At 33.5% G+C, this 25,559-nt stretch overlaps 1 protein-coding gene across 7 annotated transcripts; it reads left to right on the top strand.

Moving 5' to 3' along the window:
* The first annotated feature begins 356 nt into the window (after positions 1 to 356).
* LOC123563779 (hemicentin-1-like) lies at positions 357 to 25,559 on the top strand. Of its 7 annotated transcripts, none has more exons than XM_053535950.1 (15): positions 358 to 1,189; positions 4,323 to 4,487; positions 5,376 to 5,455; positions 5,692 to 5,757; positions 6,506 to 6,635; positions 6,814 to 6,937; positions 7,202 to 7,372; positions 7,617 to 7,787; positions 10,676 to 10,846; positions 11,191 to 11,352; positions 12,084 to 12,214; positions 12,533 to 12,629; positions 17,766 to 17,927; positions 23,477 to 23,727; positions 24,278 to 25,559. In XM_053535950.1, the coding sequence occupies exons 5-14, from the start codon at positions 6,558 to 6,560 to the stop codon at positions 23,500 to 23,502; spliced, it is 1,293 nt and encodes a 430-aa protein (XP_053391925.1). In that variant the 5' UTR covers positions 358 to 1,189; positions 4,323 to 4,487; positions 5,376 to 5,455; positions 5,692 to 5,757; positions 6,506 to 6,557; the 3' UTR covers positions 23,503 to 23,727; positions 24,278 to 25,559. The 7 variants fall into 7 exon arrangements, with proteins under 7 accessions (XP_053391913.1, XP_053391925.1, XP_053391941.1 ...); XM_053535966.1 differs by having other exon boundaries at positions 359 to 1,189; positions 12,533 to 12,624; positions 17,783 to 17,927; XM_053535938.1 differs by lacking the exon at positions 23,477 to 23,727 and having other exon boundaries at positions 357 to 1,189.

Raw genomic sequence — 25,559 nt, 5'->3', positions numbered from 1 at the left:
CTGTTTAAAGTCAAATTCTAGATAAATGATTATTTTCAAGTAACTGTTCAGAATTGATGGTCAGTCTCAGTTGGAATTTAATTTTGAAGTTCTGGTATAAACTGAAATTAAAGTTTCAATTTAAAGCTTAGTTGAGACGCAAGGTGTTTTGCCTGGTTATGATTTTCTGCCCTCTTGAAATTTTGAATTCTGAATTGAGATTATAATAGTCTGATTACGTAATGTGAATCAACAGCTTTTATATATATTATTTAGATTTAAGAAAACGGACATGGGGCCCAACAATTGTTTTCTACAGCTACAAGTTTCAAATATATATATAAACTCATACGTTGAATGTGCTAGTTGCGAATGACATTTTGAGGTAAAACCTAAATTTTAATACGTATATCTGACGGTAAGATATTTATTTGTTTGGGAGGATCGTTTTTTTTTTCCACTACTGTTTTTCATTGCAATGTATGCTCTTAATAAAGTATGAAATGTTGTAATTTTAAAATCTTTAATATGAAATTGATCAAAGAAATATTTATATATTTAGCTAGCGAAAGTTATTGTTGAGCGAGGAGTGGGATGATGTATAGTTTTTAATTGCCGTCGTGATTATCATTTTAACACTTCATGTTTTAAAGGGACACTTTGGAAATTAAACGTATCTGAATACTGTCTTCTAGATATTTTAAATAATAACTGCTGGCATGGTAAGCTCGGCAGGTATTTACTTCTCGTCATTTCTTGTTTAGATTAATATTTTCTGTCTTCTTATCTCGTTTACTCGGAAGGTACAGAACTAATATCCAGTATTTTTTGAATTTCATTCCAACATAAATGATAACAGTAATATTTACCAAACTTAGGAGAACTTTAAAGACAAACAGGACGTTCACTAAGTTAAAAGGATATTAAATACATAATTCAACTGTTACTGAACCCTCATAACGAGTACAATTAATAAACGTTGTATATATTTTGCACCCATTCGATGTCAAGTTATTTCAATTAAACACGCAACTTCCTTTACAAACTTACGAGACTACATTCAGACTACAATTCTTTTGCACTATATTATGATTATATCCTGTAATTGAACAACATTTAATGGTTTTCAGATTGAAATTCACAAAGGAAGAATTTAGAGAAAATAGTACATGTTATATATCAAATTCAGAAGGGAAAATGTTATTCATAAGTAAGTTGTATTTATGCTTCTCCTCGATTATCTTTGCATCATAATTATAATATTGATAAATGTTAACGATATTTCGAAATTGGTTTGTTTCAACCTTTATGTCACGGATATAACGAATTCATAGATTAAGATGTAAATCATGGATGTTCGGCTTTCAAATACCTGAGGATTTCATAGACAGCGTCTTGTTACAAATGTATAGAAAATTTAATATTAAACATACTGTCGAAACCTGAATCATTCATGCAACTGGTGTTTGTGTCAAAGCGATGATTTTACAACAATGTAAATGCACGGATGAATATTGTAAAGGCTGCAGAATTAAGAAAATTAATGTGAACTGTAAATTATTCAGTATAATTGAAATTATTTTCATAATGTTTTGCTTTCCTCATAACTACTTTTATTTTCTTTTATTTTTTTGCAGATCACATCATACTAGTATTTTCATTTATTCATACCGAAGAATATTCCTCCGGCCAATAATCGATAGCGGTCAGATTTTCTATATAGAAATAAGAAGGGCATGTACACATTTTACTTAATAACAAAATTACTAAAAATAAGAAACCTTAGGTGCAAACATATTACCAAAGTTCAACATTTGATTCATCACAAGGTTTTTTTAATTAAATTTTATCTTAATTTTTTATTCGTTCTTCGCATGAAGTTTGATGCCATCATTTCGTCATTTTTTTCCTTCTTTGTTTCCATATAAAATGTGCAAAAATCTCATACATGCGTTTCTTCAAAGCATTTTTTTGTATAAAACCATTGATATGAAAGCTTAGGTGCAAGAACTTTCCTACTCTCATTGAATTTATCTTTTGAATGATATTTATTTCATTTTTGTGAAATAAAAATTTGATTCGTTCTCAGACGGTTTATTTCCACTAATTTCGAAGAAAAATTAACTTCAGCGCGAAGTTGTTGTTGTAGCGTCATAAGCAGACGATATTATAGTATGCCGCGTGAACATGTGGTATTGTGATCAAAAGGTTAAAGTAATGATTTAATCATTTAATGTAATTTTACTTCGCGAGTAATTCATTTTGTGTTAATATCACAAAAACAATATAAGATAAATATTGCATTTTAATATTTCGGTTCTAAAAAGAAAGAGATGCGCATTTCTTCTTATGTTGTTGTTCTCACTTTATTTCATATACATTTAAATATCAAGTGTCAATTATGCCAATTATGTCAATTAAACATTAACAGAGATCGCTTTCCTATCGACCCTTGGATCACAAATGCAAACTGTCGTAAAAAAGTAAAATACAGAATTTTTTGTACATATTTTACTTAATAAATTTGAGTAAATAAATTTCAAGGTCCGCCTTGATCAAATTAAAGCTGGAAAATATGTCCGGAGCATTTTTTTTGTGTACAAGAATGTTTTTGCAATGCGAATAATATCTGCATTTAAAACAGAATTGAATTTTACTTCAGTAACTTAATGATATATTTTTGTTTCGTGAACATTTTACCTGGTTTCATGATCTTTTCAGTTATCATAAATGTCGTCGTGATTAACTTACTTTCATAATTTATTGTACATGTTCAATTCAAGATAATTTTACATGAAACAAATTTCTATATAGAAGTAATATATGTTGTATGCATCACGCATAAATACTTTTTATTGGACCTGTAATAAAACTTGCCAATTACCTCTAAATAAGGAACGTTAAAACAACACAGACGATTATAATACTGATAAGGCTATAATTGCGTTTTGAATTTAATACGGGTATTTGTTTTGTAATAACAAGGTAAAATTATCATGCGATTTTAATCTTTTGCTTGCATATTTTTTATATTGCAAACAGTTTTCATATATTGGTGGAATATGTGTAGTTATATTAAAATGAATAATGTCTGTCTGGATACGGCAAAATACCTGTACCACACTGATTGCCACTATCTTTTTCTTTTTTTTTTAAATTTTACAAACATGTCATAATTTTCGTATCATTAAACTTCCTATTTTGTCTATATGTTAAGAATTACTGAATTGATATACGTGTGATGTTCAACCATTTCAGATTAAAATAATTCAAAACCTACACCTGTGTAATTATAAATTGTAAACAGCTGTTTAAAAAAAAACAACAACAACAAAATAACTTACGTATGTATTTTTGTGACACAAGAATGGACGTGGTAGTGGCAGCAGGTATAATACATATCAATCAGACAATTTTAAAATATATTCGTCAAGTTTATTAGTATTTTGTGACTTCCCTGTTTGATATTTGTCTTTGTTTTCCTTTTTTTTGTACAAGAATGTGTTATGGCCGTAAAAGTTATAAAATGGGATAAAACATGGTTCGATCTTCTTTTTGTTGTTGTGTGTGTGTGAGGGGGGGGGGGGGGGGGGGGGGGGGGGGGGGGGGGGGGGGGGGGGGGGGGGGGGGGGGGGGGGGGGGGGGGGGGGGGGGGGGGGGGGGTGGAGGGGCGGTGGTACCTAGGTCTTTTACACATATTATACTTAAAGACAGCGTTATTTAAAACAATGTAAAATCAGATCATATTTCTAAATATATATGTCAGATTTTATTTTTCAACGACAGCATATTTTATATATGGGAGACGCCGTAAAAATATCAATGCTAGTGCTATATAAATATATAAAAGGATGTGTCTATGGTACGAACCTCCTTTTTTCTAGAGATAAGGGTCATTTACATTCAGATTTGGTTGAAAATGAAAAAAAATAAATAAATAAAGACTTCATCGATATTTGCCTTTAACTTGAATCTAAATGGTTTACAGATAGCAATGTTCAGCCGATTTGTTACATTGTTTTTCGAAAACATGTTAAAATATATATTCTTCTTATATAAGAATATATATGAAAATAATTTTATATGAAAATATGGTTTTTATTGCTGATAGATATGGTCTATTGATATAAAAATAAATTTAATTATTATAAAATAACATGTTAAAAATGCTATGGTTCAGAAAATTACATATTAAACATTCATTTGATAAAAATGACTTCTTTTATTTCTAATGAAAAATCCCTTTTCCATAATTTGTAACTCCAGTGATAATTGAAGCTTGTTTAATTATCTTATGAAAAACCTTCCCTTTTATTACACTTGATATTGAAATAAACATCCAGGTGACAATACCCGGAGGCAGTAGATGTCGACATCGCAATACCGGTCACCTGTTACCAATATATGTTACCAATACCAAATAGCTGTTGTCTCCCCTGATATCGATTTTCTGCAATATCGGTCATGAGGTCAATTCTTCCTCATGATGGGACTATTAGGACGAGCCGGTACGTTTCTATTTGGTTTTTCCTTTTGCTTGACCGTTATTTAAATAGTAGAATTGTATTATTTTTTGCACGTGCTTAAATCGAATATAAGATATTATAATATGTATCTTTGTATACTAGCATATTAAACTGCAGGGAAATTTAGAATATTGTACTTCACGAATTTTAGTAATTATAATGGGAATTCATTTAGATCAATATTAAACTTAAGATTCTTCTTCATGTAAACTATAGTATAACACAGCTGAAATGCAATATATGTATAGAGGAATAAAAACTGCAAACGTGTTGACCCTAAAATCAGTAGGCAGATCGTAATTATGTTAACAGATTAGAAAGATGATATATAATAACGATGACTGATGTGGATGAATGAAAATAACAATAATGATGATAATGATGCTGATGCTGATAATAATGATGGAAGGTATATTGAGGGATGATTATGATGCCTGATGATATGAATGACAGTCGGATAAATAATGATGATGATGATGATGATTGATTATGTTGAGATATTTTGATAACGATGATGATTGAAGATGAGGCTGCTGATGATAGATGACCAAGCTGATAATGAATGATGACGTATTATGATGATTTCGACCATGGTGATACTGATGAGTTATTTTGAATTATGATGATAATGACTGATAATAAATGCTTACGATGAATTATGATGATGGATAAGTGAAGGACGATGATTTAATATGTTGAATTATGATAATGATTAAAGGTGATAAATGAATAATTATAAATGAATTAATGATAATGATTATAATGATAATTATAATTGTGTTCTGTTTCTTGTTTATATACTGTTCCGATACATCTGTATTGTATTCTATTCTATGATACAAATTAATGCCGTCCCAGTTACTATTTCAGAGTCACTTGAATGTTACAGCTGTTCTCATGTTGTCAACTCGACAGATTGTAGATCTACAGTAACATGTTCAAATGACCAGGTAAATTGCAAAAAAAAAATGTTTGAAAAAGTGTCAGAATATCGTATTTTATCTATCTGAAGTAGACACCAAAAACGAAACTATCCTGTAAGGCACGAATTGATTTTACTTTGGATTTTTTAAATAATTGTGGTTCATGGGAATCTAATAGTTCATGGCAGTTACATATAAAAAGTATATGCCAAAGTGATTCTGTAATCGTTGATTGTTTAACGTAAAGTTTTCATTCTGTTTAGGTGTGTTATAAAAAGCGAGAATTCACAAGCCAAATCTACTTTGATTTCGGATGTGTGGATAAACAGGTTTGTGTGACAGTTGAAATAAGGTTTACTTATTCCTACATGTAACATGGTATGTAGGTAAATCTTTCCTTTGGTTTGTCCAAAAGCTGCAATCGATTTTACATTAGCAAGGTAGTATTTCAAGGGCAGCCATTTGTTCCATAAGTGAGAAATTATGACCATGTACACGTATGGTACAATTCACTTTATAATATACGCATGCTACACACACCATTATTTAAGAAATAATTCATAGTTAAAGAGTGTTTTAACACTATTTATGCACGATGGGCGATTATACGTTAGACGTAATAATTTTTCGAGTGCGCAGCCCGAGTGAAATTATTTGTACGACGTATTACCGCCTGAGTGTATGAATAGTGTTAAAACACGGTTTTGCTATAAATTATTTCAATTCTAATATGCCTTAAATCTAAGACAGTAGATGAAATATAGTAGCGCTCTTTCTTGGTCGCAACAAAAACATTGACGTCATCGCACGTTATTGTGACGTCATTTTAGCGTAAGCGTGTTTTATCGGAAATAAGCATATTAGAATGTCATTTCAGCATAGTTGAATCGTTTTGAGTGAAGAATAAGGTTTTCATAGATTTATGCAAACTTTTAAATCATATATCAAAATTGAAATTTATGCTTGTTTTTGGTTACATGTAGTATTGCACTTAGTTTTAACGCGTGATCAGGATATATTTGCTTTTAATATATAAATGGGATAACATTGTATAAACATTAATTCATCATTTTGTAGAGTTGTGGTAGATACGCCAAAATCCCAAATAGCACGGTAGCCGTGAAAATGGATGGAGGTCAAACACAGTATTGTTACGAGTGCTGCTCATCGGACAAATGTAACAGAAACCTATGTGAACATTCAAGCCGTAAGTATAATTTTACAAAATTATATTTCTTACTGAAGACACATGTTATTACATGAGGTATAGGATATCAAAAAAAGAGCAAAACACGTGCACGATAAATAAGTATGTTTGTTGCAGTATCATTTTCGGAAAAAAAAGCTTAAAACATTTAAGTAGCAAACTATCTTTTCTGTTTCAGCGGCATCTTGCACCGATGATGAAACTTTTGATTGTGCTCGATGGAACTCTGTATTCAGTATCTGCGAGAATATCAACAAAGCAAAGCTTTTTTTGTCCAAAATATTGTAACCTTTGCCATATAGGTATGTTTATCATGAAATACCGACTTCTGGTTTGACAGTACCTTCCCATTAGGATAGTTGATTGTCTGTACACATACGAAGTACATAGGAAATATCAAGTTAATGAAAATAAACATATATATAATGCGCAAAATAGTATTCATTGGGGATTGATATTTTTATCACGCATTATATTTACATAAAATTTCATCCACGTGTAATTATTTATAAAAACTGGAAGATGTTCAAGAAACTATCAAACATTAAAAAAACTTGTCAATTCAGTTGATGGAAACTGGTCTCCCTGGTCATCATGGTCGCTGTGTGATGTCACGTGTGGAAATGGAACAGAGTCTCGTGTTCGATATTGTACTGATCCCCCACCACAATACGGTGGTCTTGATTGTCCAGGGGAAGGAACTGATTTGAAAACATGCAAACGGCAGTTATGCCCTGGTAAGTTTGCAACACTTAGATAAATGAGCAGCCAGCGTATATGTTGTTGTTATTTAGATAGAGAATAGACCTGACATAATATGATGTGTTGTTATGTGATTGATAGGATATGACTAAGATAGACCATGTGTGTTGTATTGCATACTTAAAGCATTAACCTAGTCAGGTTAATAAAAACAAACGATAGGAATAACAATAACTTTCAGTTGCATTTGTGAGTATGTTCATATATATATGATTGCAGTGCATGGTGGCTGGAGTGATTGGGGACCCTGGGGAACTTGTCCGGAGACTTGCGGTATAGGAATGATGAGTCGGACTAGATCGTGTACCAACCCCGTCCCAGAGCGTTTCGGAGACCACTGTTTCGGAAACAGTCTAGAGAACGCGTTGTGCCGATCAGAACCTTGTGCAAGTAATGGTTTATTTTAACTTTAAAATGAATATCATAAAGAGTCTATCGACATGAACGTAAGATACTTTTAAATTCAATTTGATTTAAAGCAGTTTTGCAACATGTATCCTTTATGTTTTGAAGGAGAGTAATAATTACATTGATTAAACTAAATTTATGGTTAAATTAATTCACATATTCGTCAATGGTTCCTTACTTGTCTGGCAAGTTCTCTGCGCAATAAGCTATTAATATTTATTTTCTTCATTATTGATTCCTAATAGTTTATTTCATAACAGTTTTATTGTAGTGCTATGGATTAACATGTGTTCTAATTTCCTAATAGAGTATTATTTTGATATATGCAACAAAACTACCAAAAATTATGAGATAGTAAGAAAAGTTTAAGTATGCTTTATACATCATATTATATAAAACAACCGACTTGTCAGTTCGACGTCCCTTTAAACATAATAAATTCATACAACCTTTTTATATTTTCGCACCAGCTACAATAAAAAATGGAATAGATTTATTAATATCTGAAAAGTTTTTCAAGACGCGTGTTTTCAAACCCGAACGTTCATTATTATATGTATTGTACATTTGTGCACGAGTTCTTCAGCGGAAATATTGCGTGACTTTAGGAGCGCAATATTCTTCCGCTGAAGAACGAGTGCGTATTTCCCAATGCAAAGATAATAACCTTTTTATCACATACGCATCTACACGTATAAATATTATGTAAATATCATACATATGTTCAACAGCCTGAATAGGATTGACAATACTGAACTAATTAGAAAAAAATAGTGCAACAACACACACTGAATTACGTCACGCAACCGATATGAAATTCAGACGTCAGTGTATGGAAAAATATTGACGTTTCTGTTACTGGTGTAACTTAACGGGGAATAGAAAAGAGTATGTAATAAGGCTTGTTATGAATGATAATAATGCTTTTGTTAAAATATCAATACAGCCTTATTGTAGAGATGGTACATATAAGGCTTCGTATTCAACGACAACAACAACAGATCAAGTGCAAAACTGAAGTGCATATCGCTTATCTCACACTAGCAATATTTTAACATAGCACCGTGCAGTAAATGTGGGAACTTTTGACAGCGATATCGGCTTCGTTGTTTTTGGTGGATTAGCTAAAGATTGCTGATTATCATTTTTGTTAACTTATACAATCATTTTGTATATACTAAAGAACGTGTGCATTACATAAACAGAAGTTTCTTTAACGGCAGATTCCGCGATTCCGCACGCCTCGGGCAATATGCAAATAAAGTACATTTATAAACACAAAGTGCGTGTCATCAAAGGAGAAATAACTTCCTTAGGCACATTTATTTTTGTATAGTTTTGGTGTGATCATATGATAGAATATACATAGAGAATATTAGGTTACTGCCGGATAAATTTAAATTTATTAGGCGAGTTGAAGAAAATATTTTAGGCGAGGCTCTGCCGAGCCTTATAATTTTTCGTAGACGAGCCTAATAAATTTAAATTTTTCAGACAGTAATCTAACATTCTATTTATCCTACCTGCTCAGAAAATTGGGGTTAAAAGTCGTTGGAAAGAGCAAAAGCGTGCAGACTTGACGTATATATGACGTTTGCTAGTGCATTCATTTTTGTAGGTAATTGAAAAATTGCAATAACTTCTTTGGTTTCTGGATAAAACTTTTGATATTACCACTTATTTTCTTAGTTAGAAAATTTCCAATACAATGATAACGGTTTCAATGAAAAATTCGGGAAAAAATTGTTTTCAAAATGTCTGGCTGAAGTGCTGTAAAAGTGAAAAATAGCAACAACTTTTTGTTTCTGGATAAAAACCTATTTTTTGACCACTCATTTTCTAAGTTCAAACATTTCCAATACAATGGTGACGGTTTCAATGCAAACATTTTGATAAAATATGTGATTTCAAAAGTTCCCGCAAAAGTGATATCTTGACACTGACTAAATAAAGCAAAGTTTATTAGGCAGGCGGATTTTGTGCTATATCTTGTATGAGGGTACTAGGATAAAGTTTTATATCGCCCTATTATTCTTGGCAAAAGAATTTTGTAAAATGTTGAGGGATTCAGTGTCGTAAAATTCATATAGTCTATTCATATTTTCTTCTCACGAATAATGTTTTCTTTCCGGAGATCATACCATACATGTAAATTATCGATAGTAGTAAATGAAAAAAATAAAATGTCTTTAAATTCAATTTAGTTCGTTTGAAAATGAAAGGTAATTCTCAACTTTTTTGTTTGAATGATTATTTAAAGATCTTGAAGTAAACATACATTTTTGGGACACACACCCGAATCTGTGCATACTTAGTTCAGATAACTAAATAGTCGTAGAAGAGTTATCTGTCACTGCCTTCACTTTTCCAAGTAGGACCAATTTTTTCTTATGAAATATTGCCTTTCAGAATGAAAAAAATATAACAAGTGTGAAAGTTAAACCAATGTATAATTGAGGTACTACGGTATTCAGTTTCAACAGAAAGTAATATCTACATATTTATGCCCGCACGTCCTTTGCTTCCTTACTTCTTACTTTAACATGTACCAGTTATATCTTGTTCACATGTAGTATTCATAAGCTGAACAGAAATATGTTACCGTTAACCATTGCTAACATTTAGTATATCGGTTAGTCTGTCATAGTATATGAATTGTATTACTTATCTAATATCTCAGTAATTTCTGCTTATTTTCACAGGTAGACCTATTCACTGCATAACCTTAGACCAATAATTATTTCTACATTTTGTAACGTTTCATCTATTAATAAGAAAACATAGTGTCATTGCCTATTCAAAGACAAACATTTTGTTTTAGGACATTTAACATTTAAACATTTGTCTAAAACATAGTCTAAATTTTGTAGTACAAGGTGACTGGGGTGGCTGGGCACAATGGGGTGAATGCTCAGTAACATGTGGTATAGGTATGCAGGCTCGAGCAAGATCGTGTAATAACCCTACACAAGAGGGTTACGGCAACATCTGTTCTGGACGGGATTTAGATGTCAAGTTGTGTTACCCAGGCCTTTGTGGAAGTAATGTATATTATTATACCTCATCTGATCTTCCTGTATTTTTCTATACAGTGTACTGTTTAAATGTATACATGTATATAAAACATTATGATTGAAAATATTTTAAAGCAAAATAATATGGGTTCTATGCCAGAATATATAATTTATAATCAATATTGTACAATTTTTACGGAAATTTGTGTGTTTTTATTTATGTACACAACTATACACTTCTATGTTAGGGGACTGTGGTTCTTGTGACACTGATGTTTAAGTTTGATCTTTTATATAGAATATAAAAAACAATAGTTATACAAGTGTTTATTGGAAATGTCAAGGTGACTATTCTGTTCAATCCAAAACAGACACTTGGTCAGAATGGCAGTCCTGGAGTACATGTAGTGTTGATTGTGAAGGTGGCGTTCGTACCCGATCTCGGTGGTGTTTTAATCCAACAACCTTCAAATCAGAAGGCGATTGCTCTGGAAGTTCTACCGAAACTGAGTCATGTGGAAATACAGGGTGCAGTAAGTAGCAATAGTTATATTGAGACCTGTATGACGTATACGTTTTAAAAGTAATATTGATGGCTAAATTAGAAAAAGTAAGAAATGATAATACTAAGGATATTCACAGTTTCATTACAAATATAAATGAGGGAGGGGTGTTATATTTACGAACATATTAAGATCCCCAGTCATATATACAGCTGACTTACACATGTATACATGAAACGTTTACACGAAGAGTAATTTAATCATACGGTATTTCAGTAAATATCTAAAGGGACAAAAGAATTCTTCGTAATAATGAACTCAAACTTTATAAATGTGATCAATTTCTCACAGAATATGGTCAAGATATTTAGTAAGCTAAATTAAATCACTTTCATCAAGACATGTTTGCCTTTGCAATACGAATAATTAACATTTTAAGATCCTCATTTTGATCGATAAATATATCAAATGTGGCTTTAGCAGACGTGTACAGGAAGATGCAATGTCCTAGTTTGATCAGTTACTCTTGTATTGTATAGTAAAAAACGGGAACTGTTTCTGCATATGCGTGTGATCGAACATATTAAGTTGCTGCTTAAGTAAAGCGTATTACTCCTTATTAACTAAGATAAAGAGCTAGATATACAAATTTGGCGGCACCCAAAAGTAAACAGAAAACTGCAACTTTGTGTTCTCCGACATTGCAGGTGATTGATTTATCAGAACATATGATAACTTACTTAAGTGAATGTATCTTACAGTTACGGATTGCTATGATGTACTTAAGAAGCAGAATGCAACAAAGAGTGGAGTTTACAATATAACTTTGTGGCGGTCGAAACAAAACACACAAGTATACTGTGACATGGAAACTGACAATGGCGGATGGACTGTAAGTAGATACATATTTGTTTTCGTCGCGATATCGTAAACATATCAAAGGAGTTGAGATTGGTTAAAACTGGTACAAAAACATGAGAATGAGATTTTTTTTTCAAGAAACAAGTAACACTAAAAACATATAATACCGCTCACTCTATTTATAAAATCTTTCTAAAAACTGATAATGAAACATATTGAAATGAACGCTGAAACCTCAAAAATGATGCTTAAGCAGTCTTATGTTTCAAAATACTTCTTATAACAGGATTAGTTAACTATTTGTCAGCAAAACAATACATTTAAAGAAATATATGTTGCAATTATTCAGGTGTTTCAATACCGTTGCAATGGTGCAGTTGACTTCTACAGAAATTTTACTGAATATGAGAGAGGATTCGGTGATTTTCGGACAGAATTTTGGTTAGGTAAAGTGGTTTGCTCTGTTTATGTAAACATCTGTGCGATCTTTTTCTTTTAAAAAATCAGTACCAGGTTATGTCAAAATATCATGCTATAATTCTTCTTTAGTCAATTGTTTGGTGTTGGTACGACAATAATTTCGCTTCGACCCTTCAGGGGATTCTGGAATTGAAATGGAAACTCATGAATCATTTTATTGATCTAGTCTGTAGCGTCCGTGTAATGATCTCTCTCTACTTTTTTGCTAATGGTTTTGTTTGACACTTTTTGGGGGATGCAATGGCTAAAAATAGAACCATCGTTTTACAATGTATTTTCTTGAACCATTTTATTGATCTCCTCTGCACTTTTTAGTGGCATTCTTGTTTAGAATTCTTTGACAAATGGGATCGCTTGCCTACTTTCAGGGGTCGCCAGAACTAAAAATAGAACACAAGACTTTAAAAAAACTTTTTCTCATGAACCGCTTCATGCATCTGCACTACACTTGGTTTGTAGCATAATTGTATGGACTTCCATCAACTTTAGGCAAACGGTTTTTCTTGTCCTACTAAGGTACTGCTAAAGATAATTGTACGACAAAGGTATTTCTCTTGAACCACATGCTAGATATCCATTAAACTTGGTATGTTGCACTCTTATATGGACTTATCTCAAACTTGTTTAAATTGTTCCGCTTGATCTGTTTTTTAGCTCACCTCAGCACAAAATGCACAGGGTGAGCTATTATGATTGCTCACCGTCCGGCGCGGCGTCCGTCGTCCGTCCACACTTTCCTTTAAACAACATCATACCCTAAACCACAAGGCCATTTTTGATAAAACCTCACACGAATATTCCCTGGATGGTCTTCTTTAAAAATTAAAAATTGAAATTCCATACAGAACTTTGGGTCACATGGTTTACATAGACATGTTTATGGAAAATTTTGGAAAGCTTCTCGTTCAAAACAACTGGACCTTTGATATTTGGTATGTAGCATTACGATGTAGCTCATTGCAGAGTTGGAGCGGTCTTCTGCGCATGCCCGGAAGTGGTTATCAATTGGAGCGCACAGCAAAAATACGCAAATTATTGCATGTTCGCACGCAGTTAGTGTATAAAATCTATAATATACTGACTTAAGGTTAGGGTTAGTATCACCATGGTTACAAAATTTATACATTTAAAGTACTTTTAGTTCAAATTGCTTGAATCCGGTATATACCGGAGTCTGTAATTTATACCGGCGCTCCAAGTCTGCATTGAGTAACAGTCGTAGCTTTGTCTACAAGTCCTCTACCAAGATTGATCAAATTATTCCCCTAGGGTCAAATATGGCCACACCCTGGGGGTCTCATGGTATATATAGACATAGGGACAACTTTGAAAATCTTCTTGTTTATTTGATGTGCATGCAACTTGGTTAGAAAGTTTGTCTGCATGAAATCTTCGACGAATTTTTATCTGGGTCATGTGAGGTAAAACACTAGGTCACCAGGTCAAATCAAAGTGTAAGATTGTTACCACCCTAAAGGACGCATTTTCTTCTATCTTCTTAAAACTTGGTCAGAATGTTTGTTATCATGCAGTCTTGGACTTCAAATCTTGGTCACGTTGGGTCAGAAACTAGGTCACTAGGTGAAATGAAATAGAAAAGCTTGTATACATTCTAGAGGCCATTTTTACCTCAATCTTCTCGAAACTTTGACATAATGTTTGTTTTCATAAAATGTTTGAAAAGTTCGAACTTGGGTTTTGTGGATAAAATAGTAGGTCACTAGCTCAAATCAAAGAACATGTTTTTTTACATTCAGTAGGCCATGTTTTTGTCCAGTCTTAATTGGTCAAAATATTTGTCTCCATGAAATCACCAGTAAAACATGTTTACACTGTTGCGGTGTGTTACTCAGGTGAGCGACCTAATGCGATCTTGGCCCTCTTGTAGAGGATAACAGAACTAAAACTAGAACAACCATTTAGATAACTTCCCTTTATGAACCGCACTATGTGTTTTCACCAGACTTGGTCTGAAGCATCCTTGTATGTACCACTGTCTGGTTTGTATACAAGGTTTGCTGGATCCTTTTAGCAAGAGGTAAACCTTTAAACGAATCCTTGTCACACACCGCTTGATGTCACTTTTCACAGTATTTCAAGGTGAACATATTCCAGGTAAAATGATCATAATTATATGAGCAAAATTTAATAAGGAAACTTACGGCCAACTTGTTTAATATTTTCAAATTACGTTGATGGGACAATATGAATGGATTATTCTTTACACAGTGTTTTTGATTTAATTTATTGGTGGGTGCTAGGGTATTTATATATATATACAGTCAAACCCGGCTGCAGAACCTCCCTTGGGGACTGAAAAATGCCGGTATTTGTGAAAACATATATTTTCTCAAGCAGGTGACGTGTGACCATAGTAAGCAGGTTATATTTTTTGGAGGCTGCCTACAGTACGGGTCCGACTGCATAAGGGAGTTCATCGGTTCTAAGACAAAGGTGAATGTACCAAGTAATATAGCAAAAACAAAACAAAATTATGTGGGATAAGGCCGTGACTTTATTGTAAATTTTCAAATGAAAATTATGGCATATTGTAAATATATAGCATGGTATATATGAAAATTATGAGAAAATATGAAAGACAAAGTTTCAGCTAAAATGCCTGGAAGCAACATAGCAGCGCGAAGGTGCAGAAAACTATGAAAATAAGCGCAGAACATACCAGACCTAATAGGAAATTGTAGGTTCTAGTACTTCGCACTAATGAGAAACGAGACAAAGATGCTCTCACCGATCTCTATGATACGAGATGATATATCAACAAAAATATTCTTCCTAGATTTAGTAAATGCGAAATGAAACATAACACCAAGATCAAAATAAAATCTGATGTAAGTCAAGAAAGTCTTCAGCAAACAAACGCACAAAAAATATTAAAATATTGAAAAAATTGTTTCAATGTAATATATGAACAAACGGACCGGTGCGAGGGAATGGTTATAGCAAACTATGCTACAATAATAATATAATCCATCCAATCGATTGACTGAGCTAACCAGCAGACTGGAAACGTAAGAAAACAGGGGGGATTTACATGTCTGTTTCAACATAACCCATGTGTTAGAGGTTTGTAGCAAAGTGATCCACAAATTATAAAAATATGTACAGACCTACACGTACATATAACAAATGCAACTTTCGACTGATCACTAATAATCGTATGGCCGATAAGTTGAACAACCCTGTTTATATAAGACACAGTCAATCCATGGACCAGGTGAATGGCCGACCACATGGTACAAGGCCCCCTCTAACGGTTAAAGAGCGCCCGCCCAATAACACCAATAATAAGAGATGACCAACCGAGCGCGAGGTTGCAGATACGAGAAGGTCAACCTAGACAAGTGAGCTTTTATTTTGATACTGCCATAGTATACAAGAATAAAATATTTTGTGGATCACTAAATATTGCTCACAACACGGGCAAAATTAAAATGACATTAGAATTGACTTGAGCCAAACATTTTAATAAAGAAGACTTTCTTAACTGTACCCCGAATAAAGATTAGAATTTGTAAGCGCCATTTAAGTCACGACAATAAAATAATTCTAAAATGATGAAATCAGATCAATGCAAATAATGTATGTTTACTAATAAAATCAACTTGAAGTTTATATACGCATACACGCCTTATTTCTTTCCTTTACTATATAACTAATACCAAAAGAACAACTTAAACTGGTTTCAAAGATGGTGGTTAACTACAGTTCAGATAAGAATCAATATCCCAATAACACAATGCATGAATAGAACGCCTTCGAAATATATATAGACAGAAATATCATAATGCATGTACTTAAGCAATCAATATGCCGAAAGAAACATAAAATATACCTGACTATTTATGAACATATGCAGTAAGACAGAATACAGAATGGACAATTCATATGTAATATGACAAATACTTGTCATGTTATCTTAATCTTTACGCATTATTATTATTATAATTATTATTTTTTTGTTTTAATTTCATCTAAAAACTACCCAGAAAGACAGGTTAATTGTATGCTGCGAGCCGGCTGCCCCAACCCTAACTCTTTTCTATTTTTTCTATGATATTTTTATATAAGAGGGGGAAGGTAAGGAGAATCCGAGGCTCTGACCAGCGAAAAGGCTCTCTCCACCCCCTGCTTTCCGAGTATTTACTATCATCAAAGTTTCTAGTAGATAAAATAAATGTGCCAAACAGAACAAAAACAACACGAAAAACTGGGTAATGTTCATGAGCTGTCATCGAATTATAACTCGATGTACAAAACGATGTCCTACAAAAATATTTCAATTATGTTTGTTTTCTTATATTTTTTTTTACAGAATAAATGACATTAAGACCATCTCCTCATATTTCTGCAAATACAATGCCAGAATTTGGCGAACATGCATGCTATCGCTTTGTGTAGTAAACCCGCACTAATTCATGATATCTTCTTGCTTAAATTCAAACCAAATTTAACAAAAAACAACAAACAAAGTACCAAAAAGAAAAAGATAGTGACATTCGAAATGTTTATAAATGAATACATGCAGTTAAAATTCAAGCTGGTTTCATTCAACCGTATTGTTCCATGATGATTAAATGTACCAACAGAAGCATACTAGCAAAATTGAGTTTATACACACACTGTAAAGAGTTTGTTCTCCAATATACCACAGATTACAGAAGCGGCGTGACATGTTTGGTTCAGCAGTACATTTTGTGGCAGGGTTCAGCAGTATGATTCACCATTGTGACCCTGAAACAGATTAAACTTGACGGCAGAAATATGTTAAAAAACAACAAAGTTACTGTAATGGGAAGGGTGGGAGGGAATTTTTGTAAACGATCTGTCCTCTACAGATTTCCGATAAAGAATGTACTTGTCACTGCACTAAATTTGCCCATGAAAATCCCGTGGGATTAAAACTTGTCAGACTAGTATTTGAACTGATACGACTATAAATACAAATACAGGTGCGGATTAGCAGTGAGGCGTTATGTTAGACAAGACGATACCCACCAAAATTAAAACAATTTATTTCATAAGAGAACATAAATTTACATGTTATATTTCCTTTCATTTCATTTCTGCTTCTGATTTCGTAGGTCTAATTATTGTTCAGGAAATGGCAGCTCAAGGTAAAAATGAACTGAGGTTGGACCTTTCAGCAGCTGATGGCTCAAATGTTTTCGAAACCTTTCAGAACTTTGTCCTCGGACCAGGTCCCAACTATACTCTAAACTTTGACCGGGGAATTGGAACAGCCAGTAAGTCCTTTATGTAATATTCGAAACTTATAGCTTTGTAAAAGCTTTTGATAAAGTTTATCTTAGGGTCTAAAAGATAAAGCAAGCTTATGAAGTCTATTTAACACTACGAAACAGGATTCGTTGAATGCATTTCGACTGCAGCGTACTTTAATAATAGAACTACAGAGTAAAGTTGTGAAATATCATTTAATCGATTACGAATATTTTGCCATTTTGGGTGAAGTGCGCATAAATCATCAGTATGTCGTGCCGTGAGGTTATCTATTGCTTGTTGTTTTCTTGCCCGCATGTTATTATAATACAGGTATGGAAAATTCATAACCTAAGAGACCGTTAGATAACGTGTCAGATACAGCTGCTCCCGAGAAGCACTTATTATGCAACTTTGATTAAAGAACAATGTTTTCGTACTTTCCTTCACTTCTCCAACAATCAAAATCTATCAAGCTCTAGAAATTAAAGAATTTAAGACCCTTTTATAGGTACAGTATTCCTTAGCAATTAGGGAAATTTAGTAGAGGCCGGTTGAAATCTGATTCCGTAATCATTACTTTTTAATGTGTAGCATATAGCCTTCTTATTTTTTGTAAGAGATGATCTCCCATCAAATGTCCAAAAAGGTTGATCTAAAGTCGTCAAGTGTCCCGCTTTCCATCCGCTTGTCCGTCTTATTGCCTGTACGCTTCATGTTTTTGAAAGATATCAAAGAAATTTAAATGAAATTTTAATCTTATCAAAACGATGTACAAATCTGGTGTCCTCTTTATACATGTATGTAGTTAACGATTCGAGGTTTAAAAGCATTTTATTTTTCAGTTCATAAACTTGTCAATATGTGCTATATAGCGGATGCTTGATATTTTTGCGTTACAATTCTCTACGAAATACGTGCAATGTTGTTTTTCCCTGTACAGCGTTCCTATTAAGAAAATAAAGTTTAATAAGTAGACATTGTTAAACTGTTTTATGCAAGCAGCAGCTAGATATCATGTATGCGTATGTTGATTATCATCTGTTCAATTTCAATGTTCTGTTTGCTACTTACAATATTTCATCAATTTTAGATCACTCGTTGTGCATATATCCACAGGCGCTTGAAGCTCTATCAATAAATATATGCATTACCTTATCCCACCCACCTAATATACTATGAAATAGTACAGGTTGGCAAGTAAATCTTGTCTCTTTTTTTTCAATTTTTATCGACTGATAAATCGAAACACATGTCAACTACCAAGAAAACACCCTTTCAAATAGTAAAATAATCATTCCTCTTACGGGACGCTGAGCACATCTAGTAAGTAACATACCCAAGTCGTTCATTTCATTCGTTATCTTACACCATCGAAATCGCCGTACTGGTATTCCGCCATACCTTCTCCAGCTTCCGGTTTTAAAATTCGAGGTGAATCACTTCTGAGAAAAACCTAAATCTACCGATAACAATTCGTATCGAACAACAATGTTGATTAAAGAATTATAAAACTACGTTTGTAAACCATCCGAGCTGAATAGAGTCAATAAAACTTTTATTTACTTTGGAAATCCCTAACGGTTTCAAGGAACTGTGACGTAATGTTCGTGACGTCATAACTGCCTTGGGATGAAGAGGTTCTGCTGTGTGCTTATTTTATCGAGATGAGTGATGACGGAAACCTAGCATTTTAGTAGAACTATGTATCATTTTCAGTTTTACCGTATTCATTGCTGTTATATTAAAATATATTTAAAATATTAATGCTTGATCGCTAAACTTTCAATACAAGTCATACTTCGTTGGTTTATTTGTAAATCTTATCAACACATATATACGTGTAACGATAACGTTTCTCCAAAAACCCACCATCCATATATTTTTTATTTTCCTCTACCCACCCCACTACCCATGATTATGAATTTTCCACTAACCCCCACCAGCTTTAATTATCAAATATACAAAAATCAAAACATGGAGAGGTATATTGTTATAACCAATGACGGAAGCTTTTACCGTTTTCCCTTTCTATATCTCAAAAACATCAAAGAGTCACTGAAATGCTTCATTCCGCTTCGAAAATTTGCCGCTAGAATAGAAAAATGTGTACACCCCACCCACCAGATTTTTATAAGCACGTTTCCTAAAACATGTACGTTTACCGCTTCCGACTTTTAAGTTGTTTTTTTTTTATTTGTTTGTTTGTTTTGGGTTTAACGCCGTTTTTCAACAGTATTTCATATATGTAACGGCGGGCAGTTAACCTAACCTAACCTGGATTCTGTACCAGTACAAACCTGTTCTCTGCAAGTAACTGCCAACTTCCAACAGTATTTCAGTTATGTAACGGTGGGCAGTTAACCTAACCCGTAGCGTTCCTGGATTCTGTACCAGTAAAAACCTGTTGCCAACTTCCCAACTTGAATCAGAGGTGGAGGACGAATAATTTCAGACACAATGTCTTCCATTAAATCGTCACGAAGAACATACGCCCAACCCGGGGATCGAACTCACGACCCCGCGATCCGTAGATCAAGGCCCTCCCTTTTGAGCTAAGCCGGCGGGCTCCGACTATTAGGAACTGTAATAAAAATATCATAAATTCAGACGTTTCAGGGCCTGTCACGGACGTACAGACACGACATAAATTCAAGCTCTTAAGCATGCATTTTCATTTGGTTATAGAGCATTTTGTTTATAATTATATGAAAGTTTCAACACTGTAACCATTCTGGTTACGCGAAAATATAACGCAAATACGTAATTTTCTATAAGCATGCGGTCATTACCGGAGGAGCATCATGGAATGCCAGTACAGTTTTCCCGCCAAAATACAAAGAGGAAACGTCTGCTTCCGGTTCTAACAAGAAATTCATCGGCCCGATATTTACCCATATTGAAGCAGAATTTTTATTCGTAGAGGCTGATTATTTTATTATTCTCGTTTCCATCTTAACGTTCACATCTGTAGGTGTGTTCAACAAAACATCTGCCGAACAGTGTACGAAACTGCATATATAGAACTAGCCAAAGAGCTATAAAAATAAATGTATTTTTACTTCTTTGATGTAGCACATATGGCCTCGGAAAAAACATGTCGAGTCATTAAAACATACATTGTATCATACCCTGACGCCGACAAGACTTGTCATTCCTTTGGACATGATTCAATGGAAATTTAGTCATCCGTTTTTAGAATAACGATTTTCACGCAGTACATGTTTTAGTAAACTTGTGTTAAAGGCACTGACCTCCAGATCGAAACGACAAAAAATTTCTTAAGGTTTTAAAACTTAGTTACTGGCAGATTATGTTATAGAAACACGTAAGAATCAGTTGTTTTTGCGATTTTTCCATTCAAAAATCGGGATACTGGAAGTTAACAGTCTTAGTCATAAAAGTTTTACATTTATTTAACGACCGTTCGAGCATATTCCTCCATGGTGTATTGGTCAAGACCGCAGGAAAATATTTATTGCTATGGCGGCCCGGGTTTGATTCCCAACTCGAGCATGTTTTCTCTCACTCTCTCTCTCTCTCTCTCTCTCTTGATTTGGCATTTTAAGACAGATTAGAAACAAAAACTTGTGTTCTAATGTTCAAAATATGACCAAACTTCAAGCGAAAATCTCGAGGTCAGTGCCTTTAAATGGCTAAACGCGAACGTAACAACTTGAGATCTTTTTGGCCACCTACTATTTAACATATAACGGAAATAATTAAGGCAGGTTATGTTTAGGGAAAGAAATGAATTATTTCGCAAGTCACATTTTTTGTTACTTCAAAGTAAAATAAGTTTAAGAAATTCTTTTTACGATGCTGGCTTTGTCATTAATACTTTAAACTGGCACAATGCACTTATTTATGATTGAAACTAATAGAAGGTAAATTCACCTTGCAAATCAAATGAACACGTGGCTTTTGTTTTTTATCATGCTCAACATAAATCGTTCAAGTATTTTACAGCAATTGATGTTCGCGATTTTTGCAGTTTAACTTTGCATTGATATTTAACAATTCGACACCGCGTGTGCAACAGTATAATAGTTCAAATCCATGCTAGGCCGCGTATTAGCAATTAAAACTTCTGCGTAATACTGCGACATTAGCGACTTCCCATAATTATAGTTTAGTTTAATCATGTTTTATTTTATCTTGCCTCCTACAAGTTTCTTGCATTTCTATTGGTCAATTAGACGTCACGTGGAGACAGGATATATTCCATATCCTGCTAGTACATTTCAGATATGAATTTTGATTTTAAAAAATGGCTGCCGCTTTGTTAATTTACAAAATGTTAGATTATAGCATGTAAGTAAAGGGTAGTCGGCAAGATAAAATCGTTACACAGCTTGTTGGTGACAGGACACGGGATATACGCTGTCTCGAAAATCCATATCAGGCTGCAGCTTCGCTCTCGCCTGATATGGATTTCCTCGACAGCGTATATCCCGTATCCTGTCACAAACAAGCAGTGTAACTAATAGTATTCTTTTTTTATATCCCATAATTATAAATGAGAATGTATGTCGGGAATATCATGATGTGGGTTTTCTTAGCGACTTACATGTTTTCTTGTAAAAAAAAAAAAGGTTTCCGAATCGGCTAGTGCTTCGCAAATATATTGAAATACCCGAGTCAGATATGTCCTTAATATGGATGATCACGGACGATAATTTACGTCGGCATCGGATAATGAAATCGGTACCATTCATTTATTAACTGCTGTTTAAAGTATTTTTGCGTGCATGAAAAAATTCGACTAATCTAGGGAAAAGTGATCTTCATGCAAAGAATTTTTACTCAATTCTCGCATCTTTTCGTTTCGGCCTGCCTCGATTTTATATACACGCCACGTGACAGTCAGAATACACGAGTGTGAATGAAAGGCGGGAAAAAGAAGTATCAGTCGGTCTCCACGGATTTTATTGACTTCTACACAAGTGCGAGATATTATCGATGACACGATTCTATTACATCAGGAAATGTTGATTGACATACTTTCGGCGATTAAGGACGCTCTACGCATCATCCAGACTCCGAATTCAATGAGAAAAATGAAATATTTAAGGAACATAAATAAAAAAGATAATATTTTTAGATCGGTGATGTCAAAATTGCTTTCCATGTATCGCGGTCAGTAAAGTAGCGTCTTGTAGTTAAAAAAAAACGGAAAATGTACGTAATCAATTAAGGGAGGTGCTCAAACACACTCCCCATGTTTTTTTAAATATTTTTACAATCAACCCACCACCTATAAAGACGATTTTTGTGAGGACCACCGCCCATAATTATGATTTTCTGATGGACCAATAAAAATTCGGTTGCCGTCGGATATAGTGGGGGACAATATATCTGTAACATCTTTACCGCGGCTGCGTACTATGAAAAAGTTTCCAGTTACGCGCCTGTCGCTGTTAGATATTTTTCACCATGACATTTACATAATTATGCTCTCCTAGATCTTTTTTTTTCTAATTTCTTGTTAATTTATCTAAGAAGTAATTCAGTGCTGTGCATTCCAGCGGTCTGAGTAACGATTATTTCCAGAGCATCAACTTTTATTTCACAGGATACACAAAATTGAATAATAAGTAAACACTTGACGGGCCTCACTGGTTTCATTTCATTACTGACGTAGATAACAAATGACGTCTAATACATAGTACAGTACTTGGAAATAGTTGCAGCCATGTTTATAATGTCAGTTGCGGTACATTATGATAGATGGACTTTGGAAATAATTATGTTATTGGAGATTTCCTGAAAAACATATTCGTGTTAACTTCGGCAATCGGACATTCAGCTTCTGAAATGTGACAGGTACTGTACATTTTACACTTTTATAAATTCCTGTATGTTTCAAACACGGGGTAGGAAAAATGTTCTTTCTGTTCCACAACGACAAGTAAGGCAGTATAAACGCTATGTCCAATTTTTACGAGTTGAACAATTGCTAGTCCTTGTTCGTAGACATTTTGGGATGAAAGATTCTTAATTTGTTGCTAAGCGATACATTCTCTCCGACTGACCGGAAGTTCGATACGGAATGGCCGAATACCAGAACATTGTATGTACTTTATATGCAAAATGTGTATACTATACATGAAATGAGTCCTAGACATATAAGTACGTAAAGCAGTTACTTTTTTCTCTTTGGAATGGTGTATCATGGACAAAAATCCAATGTCATTAGCCTTCAAAATCGCCGTTTAAAAATCGAATCGAGGCGCGAAGTTGCTAACCTGGATCTCTTTTAGAGATCTACGATCTCTTCAAGAGATCTAACCTGCACATATATTTCGTTCATAGAGCTTCAAACACCTGTGATATATCTTAAAACATATTTACATGCTTTACTGATTTTAAAAAGGTTTATCACATCACAACGGCTGTGCCTTTTCGACATTCGACACGGACCATGATCGACTTTCTAGAATGAACTGCGCTGCCTATTACCATGGTGCGTGGTGGTACAATGCCTGATATCAAGCCAATCTGAATGGGAAGTATTTAATACCTGGAACACGAGATCCGAAGGGTATGGCCTACAATCAATTTAAAGGCGGTGAATCACTAAGAACTTCCAAAATGATGTTTCGACGAGTCTGACGTCATTATTAAAGTTTGACTTCATTAAGGTGATTGAAGTAATTGTAAATAGTGATTTTTGTACTAACTTAAGTAATCTTATTACCCTTGTGGAATTGGTGTTTCTTGTATCGTTATAAACATACTATAGCTCGGTATAAACTCGGTTTATTATGATAAATGTATAAAGGTGGAGCAGAATTTGCTTATCCTTTGGAAAGTGGATGCACTGTTCTTCTATAAATAGATATGATTAAATGTGTGAGACTGATTTCCTCCAGTTCATCCACTAACAGCGTTATTGAAATGTGTTTGTATAATTGAAATATGCCACTGTTATTTAAATATATACTAACAACCGAAATCTTATAAAATAAAAGAAATATTTAGCTTTATTCTAGATGTGCATTCAGCGCTTTTACTTTTTATAAAATATATTGGAAAAGAGCTGCTTACAAACTGAAAATACAGCAGCAGATAAGTAAAAACTACACATTTAAAATAAGAATATAACGTTCAGAAATAAGATTTCCCTCGACTTTTGTACTAGCCTAAGTCCTTTTCCGTCTTCGAGATTGTATTTTAAAGCTATTGTCGTCCTTTTTTATGATATTATCACTTGTTGATTTAACTTGTCTTGATAACACAAAGTAAACAGTAAACTTACTGATAGTATCAGAAATAGTGAAATGTGTTCATAAGTATATCTAGAGGCAAACATGTATGAAAGGAAATGTAATCAATGTTCAGAATGTGACATAATAACCAAAAGTTTTGCACAGTGGACTAATTTGATCTGGTAACAAGCTGGAAATTATCATACTTAAAAAATGTACTTTTTGCGTATAACGCATTAACTGACAGTTGTTTGTATAAATACCATCATTATACTTTTTATAATTTTGTGAAGTTAAATTATATCTATATCTTGGATTGATTTTCAATGTTTGAATTCATCATTCCTTCTGATTCTATATCTTTTTTATTTTGTTCTAGCAATATGTTAATGCCAATGTTTATGTTTTATTATTTTTATAGTAAATAATGATGTTAGTTAAATGCAA

The sequence above is a fragment of the Mercenaria mercenaria genome, chromosome 2, assembly GCF_021730395.1.
Source record: "Mercenaria mercenaria strain notata chromosome 2, MADL_Memer_1, whole genome shotgun sequence".
NCBI classification, from domain to species: domain Eukaryota; kingdom Metazoa; phylum Mollusca; class Bivalvia; order Venerida; family Veneridae; genus Mercenaria; species Mercenaria mercenaria.
The sequence above is the reverse complement of the archived record's forward strand: the minus strand, read 5'-3'. Positions and strand labels throughout refer to the sequence as shown.

Excerpts from the sequence above, each read along its gene's own strand:
- LOC123563779 (XM_053535938.1), top strand. The coding sequence starts at position 6,558 with ATGGAGGTCAAACACAGTATTGTTACGAGTGCTGCTCATCGGACAAAT. Across the intron at positions 12,215-12,532 it reads CTGACAATGGCGGATGGACT|GTGTTTCAATACCGTTGCAA; the intron begins GTAAGTAGATAC and ends GCAATTATTCAG. Across the intron at positions 12,630-17,765 it reads TCGGACAGAATTTTGGTTAG|GTCTAATTATTGTTCAGGAA; the intron begins GTAAAGTGGTTT and ends CTGATTTCGTAG.